At 36.2% G+C, this 13,074-nt stretch overlaps 1 protein-coding gene across 1 annotated transcript; it reads right to left on the reverse strand.

Moving 5' to 3' along the window:
- Positions 1-2,425: 2,425 nt before the first annotated feature.
- On the reverse strand, positions 2,426-5,307 carry LOC134852570 (cilia- and flagella-associated protein 58-like). Its single transcript, XM_063868558.1, has one exon. It carries the CDS (start codon positions 5,286-5,288, stop codon positions 2,589-2,591), a length of 2,700 nt encoding a protein of 899 aa, XP_063724628.1. The 5' UTR covers positions 5,289-5,307; the 3' UTR covers positions 2,426-2,588.
- Between the last annotated feature and the right edge of the window lie 7,767 nt (positions 5,308-13,074).

Below are 13,074 nucleotides of genomic sequence, written 5' to 3' on the forward strand. Positions count from 1 at the left end.
GTAACTAATTTCAGACTATCGAACCCTTATACAAACTTTTCCAGATTCTTTTCCGCGACCAAGAAAACCAACAAAGACTTTAAATGTTCAATGTGGTTTTTCTTTTGGTATTGTTGACTTCCCAACTTCAAAGAATCTTTTTAAAAAAGTGTTTTTCAAACTGAGCCATATACAACTACAATTTACGAATAAAAACCATTGTTCAATGAATTGATAGTTTTTAAAATTCAGTCATGAGTATTTCTATGGTGTTCATGGATGAAATGAACTTTTGTTTCGACTTTCGTAACGAAAATAACGGAATATTTGTGCTCGGGTGATCTTTTTTCTTCAGACAAATTTCGAAATTTTTAAATTGCCGTTTTTGACGAATTTTTTCAATTGCATTCAAAAGATACTGCTGTACTGAGCTTAAACTTGAAAAGATAATTCACCTGTGATCATTTTTCGTAAAGTCATGGGGGTTTAAAGATAGCCATTTTGGCCAACTTGGAACAATTAACGCGCGATAGATTTTGCGTTGTTAACGCGTGAGCGGAGATTTAATCCGTCTTCGAAATCGATTTAATCCTAATTGCTTTGTTACTAGGAGATAAATCTATCACTTTCTACTTTATACGGCGTGTGGAGAGATGGTTTTCACAAAACACCTCAATTTTTGTTTTTAATTATTTTATTTCAATTAATTTTGTCATGTTATTACCGATCCATAGTACTTCAGGGGCAGTTGGAACATTCAAGGCTTCGCCCTGATACGAGCATTCTTGTTTATATTCAAGTCGTTTAAAATTTTCTGTTTTTTAACAATTTCTAACCCTGTTTCATATTTTGTTGATTGATGTTTTTCGTTACGCAAGCAAAGCTTAGATAAATATTGCAGTCTTTTTAAAATTAAATGTCGCAAGTTTAAATTAAAACTTTTAAGCTCGATTTTTGTTTAATTATTTGATTTCGGAGGTTTGATTTTGTTTGTTCATATCAAGCTAATCTGCTGAATGAAAGCCAGTTTTCGTTCTCCAAGAATGAAAGAAAGCACAGAAAAAACAATTCTGCTTATTTGGTTTTCGGGATTTGAATTATTTCGGAAAAAAGATCAGTAGTACAATAACACGAAAATACAACGAACTTTTGGGTACAAGGTTTTTTTGTTTTCTTTTGTTCTCGTTTTTAAGTGAATGATATTTTTCCGGTTTTTCCAGGTTCGAATCAAGAAGTCAAATTAAGATTTCAGATATATAAGATTGACCATTGGCGGGCTGACTTTTGTTATAACTTGTAAGACATGAAAAATCTTAGCATACAATTCCATACTTACATTATATGGCAACTTTCAAATTATAAAACTCCATATCTAAGAAACGCCAGGGGAAAAAGCTGTTCATGCATATGCATTTTGTGAAATACAAGCTTTGTATGATTTGTGTGCAGTTTGCTGAGACTAAATTTTTTTCATTGTTTTGACTTTCGTAACAAAAGTAACGGAATATTTCTGCTCGCGGTAATTTTTTTTCTTCAGAGAAATTTCGAAATTTTTAACTAGCCATTTTTGAAAAAATCTCAACCTTCGAATTTCGAAAAAAGAAACGGCTTTCTAGAACAATTTATGATTGCACTTTTTGGATAAAAATTACCCAATTTGAGAAAACCAGGTAAATCGTTATTTTTATTCCGATGGAAACCTGAAAGTTAAAATCCATTTCCGAATTAAGAAGTCGATCACGTTTTTCATTTTTACACTTTTGCTGTTCAATAGTTGAGTTTCCCTTCTTTTAACAAAGGAAATGAACTGAACATAAAAAAAGTCGAACCCCGATAAATCAAATTAAACAAAGCTCCAGATACAACAATGAACATTACTCAAACTTCTTATGGTACGCGCTAGCCTCTTAGCTTGAATTATCATACGTAACTTTCGAGGCAACTGAGTCCACATATTTTTAGTTTTATCAAACTTATAAACCTGTGACGGAAGATTTGGTTTAAAGTATGGTCTTGTTAAGTATAAGCAAGAGGTTGAAAAAAAAACAATTTCGGATGGCTTTAAAAAGTTCCAAGACTTTCTCTAAAAGCCATAATTCTCGTGCAAAAGCCATTTTATTGTCCCAATTTTGTACTATCGAACGATTGAATCCTTTGCTTAAATGGTTTGACTTAAGTTTTATGATTGATTGAATGACATCTTCAAAATTGAGTAAAAAGCCGATTCTGTGAATGTTTCGAAGATTCTGACCAAAATTGCATTTTTACGTCCGCATTCTCCCCTCAATTTTAGTATAGTTACTGAAGAAGCCTTGGCACCGAAGTCGCAAGAATGGCTGTGAAAAAGTATCAACGGGGGACCACTTGGGTAGTCAGGGGACCGAACCCCAGAGGGTATTGAGGCAGACGCCCACCCCCTGGTCGTATGAGAGCTTCAAAATAGAAATATTTATGATAGATGAATTTATATTTCACGCGTATGGTACATGAAGTTTTGTATTTACAGCTATTCACAATGAAAATATATACAAATTATTTTCAATTTAATACACTATAGAGATGGAAATGAAGTCCTTAATGGCTTCTAGTTCTTTCTACACATCTTGACTTTACAGTCCCGAAGCTGACTTGTTCAGTCCGACAGGCGGAGTTTTGTTCGCAGCCGCACTGGGCTGTTTAAGATTGAAACCTCCGCCTGCGTATCTGTTTTTGGACTCCTGGGACTGTGGTTGTATCGGAGGCTTGTTCATCTGCTGCAGAGCCAGTTCCCTTTCCTTCACATTCTGCTCTTTCTTCTTCTGCAAGTAGTACTTCTTCTTCGCCTCTTGCAGTTCTTTCGAGAGACGCTCGATCTCAAATTTGTAATCTGACGCCTGACTTTCGTACATGTTCAGTTCACTCGCCATACCTTTCAGCTGCTTTGTCTTCTCCTGCAATGTCTTCTTGTACACTTGCAGCTGCTCGGCAACCTCGGGTCCTGGTTGTCTCGCCAAAATATGCTTCAACTCCAGATACAACTTCTCTTTTTCCTGGATCAGCAGTTCTTTCTCCACAACCTCCTCTGTTTTCTTAATCAGCCTACGCTGGATGGCCTGGATCTTCTGGATCATCTCGTAGGTGCTCGGGTCAGATCCTTCCAACTTCCTCCACCTGTGAATGTTCATCGGATTTTCCAGCTCTTCCTCCAGAGCTTTGCATTTAGTTCGCTCTCTCAGCAACTCCCGTTGCATGTGGTACACTTCACGACGCAGTTCGTCAATATTGGCTACGTTCTTGTGCAAAATATTCTTTTCTCTTCTAAGAGACTTGATCTCAAGTTTCAACAACCGGATATCCTCTTGCCTCGCCTTATACTGGATTTCTCCTTTGTTTAGGGTTGACTGCTGGATTTTGATCTTTTCGTACAAAAGCGCCAGCTCATCATTTCTGCGAACCAACTGGGTACCCAGTATGTCTCTCTCGCTGATAACTTGGTCCAGCTCTTTCTTTTGCTTGCTGTGTTCTTGGTCCGCATCAGCAATGATCTTGAGCAACTTTCTCTGCTCGGTCGCTTGATTGCTGATGATGCCTTTAGTCTCAACAGCCTTTTGTCTGAGTTTATTTCGTTCGGCTACCAAGCTTTCTTTCTCTTTCTCCAAAGCCTTGTACTCCTGGTTTTGTTTAACCAACGCTTCCTCCTTCGACTGGATTTCTTCCTTGAGTTGGTCAATCTGATGGTTCAGAATCTTCAGCTTCCGTTTCATCTCAGTGATCTCATCTCTCGCCTCAATCAGGCTCTTGTTGTACAAGTTTCGGTCACTTCTAACTGCTTCATACAAATTTTGCTGTTGCTTCAGCTTAGTTTCTGCCTCTGCAATTTTCTTCTTGTAGTCGAAAATCTGCATTTCTCGCACCTTCACGTCTTCCATGTGCTGCAGAACCTTCTGTGTCAATTCTGAAGCTTCGTTGATGTATCTATCTCGCTCTTTTTCCAGTTTGTAGATAATCTTTCTCTGCTTCTGAGCTTCGTCCTTGTAGTTGGTAATTTCCTGCTCCAAGTTAATTTTGGCCTGCTCGTGAAGCATTGCCAAATTCATTTGTTTCTGAGTTGCTCCCGCAGCTTTCATCACTTGTTTGTTGAGCATATCGCGTTCCCTGGTCAAATCGTCAATCTGTTTTTTATCCGTGTCATTTTGCTTCTTAGCAGCTTCCAAGTCTCGTTCGTAACCTCCTATCTTGTTCCTCAGTTCTTCCTTCTGACTTTCAACTGCCGTTTTCTGTTCCTCGGTAGTTCTGCGTTTTCTTTCCATATTTTCCAGGCCTTTCGAGAGCCTCTGAACTTCAACTTTCAACGTATTCACTTCGTCTTCCTTTGACTTAAGCTCCGCTACTTTTTGGCTGTTCTCGCCGGCCAAAGCATCTGCGCTGATTAGTTGAACTTCGTAATCGTTTTGCAGTTTGGAATGTTTGGCATTCAGAATATCGAGATCTTTCATAATTCTCTCGCTATGCGCTTTCTGGTCTTTGACTTCGTCTTGTAGGCGTTTCTGATCCATTGTCGAACGTTCAATTTGTTGTTTTATTTTACCGTTTTCCACAGTCTTGAAAGATATTTCTTCCTTGGCATCTTTGAGCTGTTTTTCCAAGTTGTTTCTAGCTCTTTCCTCTCTAGATGCTTCGTTGTTTTTCATCTGAATTTCCTGGTTCAACTCGAACACTTTTCGCTGATTCTCATCTCTCTCATACGTCAGGTTGTCGTTAGCTTCCTGGGCCGCCTTGTTTCCCTCTCGCAGCCGCACAATTTCCTCCAAAAGCTCATCTCTCTCTTTGGTTAGATCATCCTTTATCTTCAACAAGTCACTCACTGAATGCTCGCTTCCCAGTCCAAGACCCGCGCCTTGCTCCACGAGTTTACTGAGATTAGCTATTTCCATTTTCAGAGATTGAATCGTATCCCTCGCACGTTGTTCCTTTTCGTATGCGGCATCCACCATTTTCCAAGCCTTTTCAATCTCCTTCTTCAGAGAAGAGATAGTGCTCTGATCTTCCTGCGATATTTTGACGGCAGTTGCTACCTTTGCTGAGTTGGCCACGATCTCGGCCTGCAGCTCTCGACATTTCAACATGAGACGTTTCTCGCTTTCGTGCGACTTCTTGAGAGACTTGTGAAGTTTCTCGTACTCAACTTTAAATTTCTCTAATGACTTGTCACCAAGAAGCTCTGATATAGTTTCGTTGAAGTCACGTTCGAGTGCTTCAAAAGCTGCATCTTCAATAGCAGGTTTGTCTTTTTCCTGCAGAGTTGCGGAGGATGTCGCATCATCAGTCATTTTGTTTAAATCTGAAATGATATCTGACTAGCCTATGATTGATATCCGTAACAAGGACTGAGTCCTATTTCAACAAGCCCTCCACCAACCTATAGCTCCCATAATAAAAATGCCACTTTAGTGGCGCTCAGGCTTTTTTTTAATTTGAAGCTATGATCTATAACGGGTAAGAAGCTGGACTCTGTTTCAGCACGAAACATTGGAGGGGCGGCTACGGCATATTTTTTAAAACTATATCATTATAAAATCAAAATTATTTATTTTTGTTCGAGCAATTAATATTCAACTCCGAATTTTACCACAGGATAATTGAACACTAGCGGGCAGTAAGCCGAAAAATCAGGATTTATTTAGAAAAAGTTTCCGCTTGTGATGGTCTGTCCAGAAGATTTATATTGAAAGTTTGAAATAGCTTCTACCCACGTCAAGAGAAATTGACCAAAACTTCGGTCTGTGGAGAAACGGAAATTTGAAGGGAACTCTTTGCAGTTTATTTTTGGTTATAAAAATGCCAGTATTCTAGAACTTTGTTATATCAAGCTTTTTCAACGGCATGAAAAATTTCGGTTATACTGAGTTTCAGAAAAAAGATCACTTGCTTAACGCCTTTTCATACTTACACACAGAAGCGGAGCAGAAATTTGCAGCACTTGCGCTACAACACAAATATAGCATGACAAAAGAACACACAGAAACTGAGATGAAAGCTGCAAGGTCGACTTTTTTTAATGTCGAGAAAAACCAGGTCTACCAAAATCTTCATATTTTTATCTTGGTTTTTCTTGAAAAAAACTTATTCTTACAAAAAACATGTCTGATAAAAAAAAATAAATTAGCATCAAAACAAAACTTACAAAGCGGTAAAAAGCCAACATTTATGAGCAGACACCCGTTCAGGTTACAAATTTGTTTTCATTTGAAACAACTTGAAATCAGAACAAACTCAGATGATTCATAACACAGATGCGAAGCGGAGTTTCGCATCATTTGCGATACCACATCAGTAGAAAACAGACCTACGACACAAATTGGAATTACGATCAATATTATTGTTGGAAGAACATTCCGAATTTTAACGATTGTGCAGCTACAATCGTTACGGAGCAATTACAGAGAATTCGGAGGGGAATTTTAATTCCTTCCCGAGTGACGATAAGATTGCTGTTCACCCGGATTCATTCTTAACATGAGGCCGAATTTCTAACCCCTGAGATTACTATGACAGCCCCCCAACAACAAGTTAGGACATTCAAACTTTGAAAAAACAATTAAATGGTAATTTTCATGAATATTTTTATGAAAAAATCACAAAAAACGTCATACCTGGAAAACTACAATGATTTGAGCTGTCAAACTTGGAGGCAAAACTCGCAACCCCCTGAGAGAACCCTGAGAGAGCCTCACTACAGAGATGAAAATTTCAAAATTTTGTAAAAAATTTTTTATACCTCGGTTTTCTGAAAAATTTTGAAAAAAAAACCTAAAATAACGTCATTATTAGGAGTTACCTAAACTAACGTCAAGATTTGAGCAGCCATATTCAGAGGCAAGATTCGCAACCCTTGAGAGTACCCTCACAAAATCCAACAACAGGATTGAGATACGTTTTGGAAATTTTTTAAATCTAAGTTACTGAAGTTTTTTTGAAAAAATCATAAAAACTATCATATCGCGAAAACTACAAGGATTTGAGAAGTCAGAATTGGAGGCATGATTCGCAACCCCTGAGAGTACCCTGACAGCACCCAACTACAGATAATATCCTACTATTGGGTTGCTAATTTCAAATTGATGAAATAAACACTGAAAAGTTAGATTACTTCGATTTTTTTCCTGAGACAACGTGTATAAAAAACAAAAAATAGTGGCTAAAATTACCCGATATACTCTAGTAAAAGACCAAAATATACAAGAGACGAGAACAAAACAACCAGTTTATCTGGAAAAAAGACCGAAAAACAAAAAACGAAATCTGAAAAGAAAAAGTTAAAATATGACATAATTGGTTTTAAGTTTGACATTGGTTAAGTCGTCCTGATTTCCATTCTTGCCTCATAGAGCATTGCAACAAAAAAAGCTCGAAAATCCTCAAAACATTGTTAAAACACAGTTGGAAAAAAAATTCATCAGAATACTGCACAGAGTTCTTTGCGATACCACGAAAAAAGTATTGCAATCTAGCAGGTGGAAAAATAGAGCCAATAAGTCCAACTAAAATGAAAAATGAGTCGTTAAGCATACCAACGTGGTAAAAAGGTGCATGATTGATTGACAGACTCGAAAAGACGCTCAGTCTGGGGCCAATCTTCCCCAAATTCATACAATTACATCACGATTTGTCAACCAAACTACCAACTCTAAAAACACAAATCTAAAATAGCGGCAGAAACAAAGATTTACGCGAAGAATAACACTATATTAAATTGCAGCACATGGGAGCAAGCGTTCGCGAATCACTAATTGCGCGTTTGAAGTTAGGTATCTGACTTTATAAATGTCCTGAGCAGCGTCGTCAAGATCTTGACTTTTTTGAATTTTGATCTTGACTACACAATCTTTACGTTGACTCTTGACAAAAAGTCAATCTTGACTTTGACCTTGACTCTTGTTTCCACATCAAAGTCTTTGCTTCAATCTGGGCCATAAAAACTGAATCTTGACTCAATCTTGATTTTTCCGAAACCTTTTTTTGAAGAAGCGCTCAAAAACGAGGAAACGAAAGATCCAAAAAATGTCGAGAGGCTTAAACAAGTAGTTAAACTGTTTTCTTTTAATTTGCTTCTGAGGTTCTCATATCTTGAAGCAGTTAAATGAGTTTTAGATAGTGATATTTCGAGATATGCCTCCTAAGGAGAAAACAATAAGTTGAAAAGGCACAACATCAATGAGTGATCACATCGAACAAAAATATGAACGGAAACCCCAAAGACAAAGTGTTGACTGCAATCAATGAAATATTTCTGTGCAGAATGCTTCAAGAAACTAAACACAGCCTATCAACATATGTGACAACCAGCTTTAATCTGGTATTGTGGTTTTTGCTACCCTGCTGTGAAGGAGTCGATCAATAAGGAACAAGAAACCGGAGAAATGATATTTTATTTTTAAAAAAACTCAGAGAAAACTCAACAATGAAAACATGAACACCATGATGACTGACAAGCTTTTAGCTGGACCAGCTCAGGGATGCATAAAAGAAAAAAACAGGTATTTGGAATAAGTTAAAAGCCGGAAGATGAAGCGTCTACAAAAATTATAGAGGCAAACGAAGAAAAAAAGCGCGAAGCTGAAAAAATTAAGCGGAAAAAACATTATCATTTGGCGAGGAAAAAAAGTACGGTGAGTGAAATCGAAGAAAGAAAAAACGAGGATAATAACTTATTTGATAAGCTTTCATCAAATGGTGACAAGGAGGCAAAGAGTTTGTAAAAAAAGACCCGACTTGGTCGGAAATCCAATAACCAAATAAACAGACCACTATGAGTTTCATTCAACGCCGAACAAGATGTTCTTTTACTCGAAATCTCGAAGAACTGAAAGACGCAGATGCTGAAATTAAAGTTGAAACCTCAGGATTAGTCCCAACCGAAGTTTGAAGAGAAGAGATGAAATGCAAAAACTAGTTACGAGAGCCAAAAAAAACATGAACAAAGCCGAATAAGGGAAATTTGTGCATCTGGTTCCTGTTTTGCATTTTAAAAAATTACAAAAAAAGAAGAGGCAGGAAAATTATTTTTTTTTGCTAGACGAACCATGTCACATTTTTAACAAAAACATCAAGAGTTGGTAAAATAAAATAATGACATAAATTACCCACAGGATGTTTTTGATTTACTTGAAACTCAACCAAAAAAAAAACAGAAAAAGTATTTGGATCTCAGTTTGGCACAAAAAAGAGAACTACAAAACAAGTCAGTTATCCGAATCCAAAAGAAAATGGACGAGGAATTTTAATGTTAATGAACAAAAAAATTTACTATTTGATAAGTTAATAACAAACTGATCTCCCAAGATTTGATGATATACGACAATGCTGTCGGTCGAAAAACCATTTGCCTTCAATTATCTACCGGAGTCCAAACTCAACCGAGTCAAGTAGTAATTCTTTGTACCGCTCAGCCATGGACATCTGTGATGAAGGTTCGAATGATGTGGTTGTTATACTTGGTAATACAAACTTATCCTCGATCAACTGGGACAAAGTGAGTACAACTCAAGATGATTAGAGCAAGAGTTCAAATTTCTGGAAGAAGTTAGGGTTTTATTCCTTATATAACATATCAACGAGCTAACAAGCATCACAGCAGGAGATAAACAATCACTTCTTGATATCACACTAACCGCCGGTCTAAACAATCTTGTGGCTAAAATTAATGTACCTCTTGCACAAAGTGACCATGTTCTTTAGAACGGAAACGAAATTATCAATAAATCTTGAGGACAATAAGATAAAAACTCGAGGCAACTCTAAAATGAAACAAGACTGCTCGTATTAGGGCGAAGCCCTGAATGTTCCGACTGCCTATTAAGGTTTATCGAGCAGTAATAACATTTGAAATTTTTTTATGGAAATCATCCCCCCACAAGCCATATAAAGTACAAAAGGATAGATTTCGTTCCTTGTAACAAATCAATTATGGCAAATAAGCTTCGGTAAACTAATTTGGAACGATTTCTAAGCCGGATTAACTCTCCGCTTACGCGTTAATAGCGCGAAATATATCGCGCGTTAATTGTCCCAAATTAGCCAAAATGGCAATCTTTAAACCCCCATAACTTAACGAAAAATGATCACAGGTGAAATATCTTTTCAATTTTGAGCTCAAGCCAACAATACCTTTCGAATGATGAAAACAAAAATCCGTCAAAAATGGCTAGATAAAAAGTCGAAATTTGTCCGAAGAAAAAAAAAACCCACCCCGAGCACAAATATTCCGTTACTTTCGTATCGAAAGTCGGAACAATTAGAATGGAATGCAATATGAAATGAACCAAATTGAAATTGAAGTTATAACAGCATAGAAGAGGTATAGGAAAACCTGCGGCATAAATAAATTCTACTAATAGAAATTATGTACCAATCTCAAAACTAAGACAGAGAACCTTGAAACGAGTACCGCTCTCGAATGAAGACTATAAATTTTTAAAAAAATTTAAAAAAGAAGGCTTGAAACAAAATTTGTTGGTCTAGAAAAATTTGATAATTAGAAAGAAGCAGTTAATGCAGCCAGCGAAATAGATTTTTTGGCTAAAAAAAAATCATGTATCAAAAGAAGTGAAATTGAAACCACAAAAATTTTGGAGTTACGTGAGACAAAGTGTTTAAAAAATGCAGTATTGGCATTAGCTGAAGCAGGTGGGACGTTAACAACAAAAGATAAAAAAAATTTTAAGATCCTATAGAAAAACTTTGATCGGGTTTGACAAAGGAACGTCTCGGTGAAAGAAACATTTCCAGTAGCAAAAACCGGTTGTCAAATTAGGAAAATTCGGAACAAACAGTCAACAAGCAATTAAACGTCATCAATGTTTCAAAATTACCAGGACCAGACGTAATCCACCCGAAGTTTTTTGTTAGACTTAAAACTTCAATTAGTTTCTGCATTAACCAGAAGTTTTAATCAAATCCTGGAAAGATAGTAGGGGTTTTTGAAGATTGGAAAATGGCGCAGATAACTTCTATTTTTAAAAAAAATATGCATTGGCGGAAAACTAGTAAACCAGTGAGCCTTTCACTGTCTGAAAAACGCATTTAATGAATCATCTGAATAGAAAAAGAACTCCTCGTATAAAACTACAAAATGGGTTTTTATCTGGAAGATTATCCTGAAACCCAGAAAACGATCGAAGACTTCGCGTCAACTCTGAATAAGCACAGAGAATTTGATGTAATCTACGTTGACTTTAAAAAATATTGACTCAGTGCCACAAAAAAGACTCTTAGGTGATCTACAGCAGTATGTAATAAACGAGAAAACATTGAATTGGACCAAAACACTTCAATTCTATTAGACACCAAACAGAAGTAACCAATGATAACAAGTCAAATAGGAAATAAGTACATAGAGAAACTCCTCAAGGAGCTGTCGTCAGATCAGTGTTTTTGTTCTAAAGTCTAACAACTCAAGGCGAGATTAATTAACATCAAATTTATTACTATTCGCTAACAATGCCAAATTATACTGCAAGATAAATGACACAAGAGGAGTTCAAATTTTTCAAGATGTTCTTAATGTTGGAAATTTTGTCAAAAACAGCTTTTTTCATTGAAATTACAATAAATATGAACAGATGACAATTGCAAATGAAAAAATTGATGATTTTGAACACAGTTACTGTTTCTGCTGAAAAAAACTTAAAAAAATCGAGGTAGGAAGAAATTTGGGAGTAATAATTAATATTCATTTTTCAATGAAGCGCATGTTTTCACCGAAATAAAAAAGCAAACTGACTAATTGCAATTTTCATGAAGACTTTCAACTATATGACTACAGCTGCGTTTGAGAAAGCATTTGAAGGAGCCATACAATATTCCCATCTTGATGTTTTTATTCAAGCCTGGTATCCGCAACGCAAAAAAGATATACAATTTTTGGAAAATTTTCAACGGAAAGCAACTCGAATGACTAATGGATCGAGGGAAATAAACTTTGAGAAAGAACCACAAGCTAGAACATCGTGGAAGATGAGGAACAATAATTGAAATGTTCACACTTGTTGTGACCAAAAGCCATAAAAAATTTATTTTGATCAAACAACAGAGACGCAAGGATAAATTACAAGAATATTGTGACGAGGAAAGCCAATCTTGAAGTAAGAAAACACTTTTTCATAATCAGAACTGCATCAGACTAGAAAAAAACATGCTGCGAGGAGAACTTATCTCGATCTAAGACGATCTTATGAGGAGAACTTATGAGACGATCTAAGAAAAAAGTAATACAGAATGACCTGATCAAAAGCTGCGGCAGCATTGCCTAATGATCAGAATTTTACTAATCTAAACGGAACTGTTACCTCCGGACTAAGTTATGATTTTAATTCAACATGCACCTCGTAATAATGATTCAGTTCATCATGCACCAAGATTTAAAGTAAGTAAAGTGATTTTGTTGAACAAGTTGTTAACCTGTCGAGGAAGTCTATATTTCAGGTTGATAGAGCTTGCTAATTGCAAGCATAACAAGTGTGAAAAAAACAGCGCATAAACTCGAGATTTGATTTGCTAGTACAAATATGACGTAAATCACTCGTGAAACATTCAGTAAAACTTCAAAAAACACTGAAAAGAACAAAAAACTTCAAAAAAATATGTCATCAAAAAAATTTAAAGCCACAAGATTATCATAAGATATGAACAAAACAAATAATCAAATAAGCTGACAGAACTAAAGCGGACCCCTAATCAGCTGAAAATTAACCAAAAACGTCTGGCAGCAACGAAAAATTAGTAAGATCTCGCATAAACCAACAAAGAAGTTAAGAAATTGTTTATTCTCAAAATTGAATGCAAGCCAAAGCATCAGTCTTCAAAATAAAAACTTCATCATATCTACCGTTTTTGTCGTCAGCCATTCTCTTAAAATTTTTATTCATGGGCAGAAGTGATTTTAACATACCATTGCTCTTTTTTGTCGATTAGACTATGAATATTCTTACCGACTATGAATATTAACGTGATCAATATTATCGCCAAGCAGCGAACTTACTGATTGGGTTCACTTTTGCCACCAAGGACGTTTCACTTATATTTATATTAATATAAACCTGAAGCTTTTATGACTAT

The sequence above is a fragment of the Symsagittifera roscoffensis genome, chromosome 1 (genome assembly GCF_963678635.1).
Source record: "Symsagittifera roscoffensis chromosome 1, txSymRosc1.1, whole genome shotgun sequence".
NCBI classification, from domain to species: Eukaryota; Metazoa; Xenacoelomorpha; order Acoela; family Convolutidae; genus Symsagittifera; species Symsagittifera roscoffensis.

Bases quoted from the DNA above. Each gene is read 5' to 3' on its own strand.
- LOC134852570 (XM_063868558.1), bottom strand. From the start codon at position 5,288: ATGACTGATGATGCGACATCCTCCGCAACTCTGCAGGAAAAAGACAAA.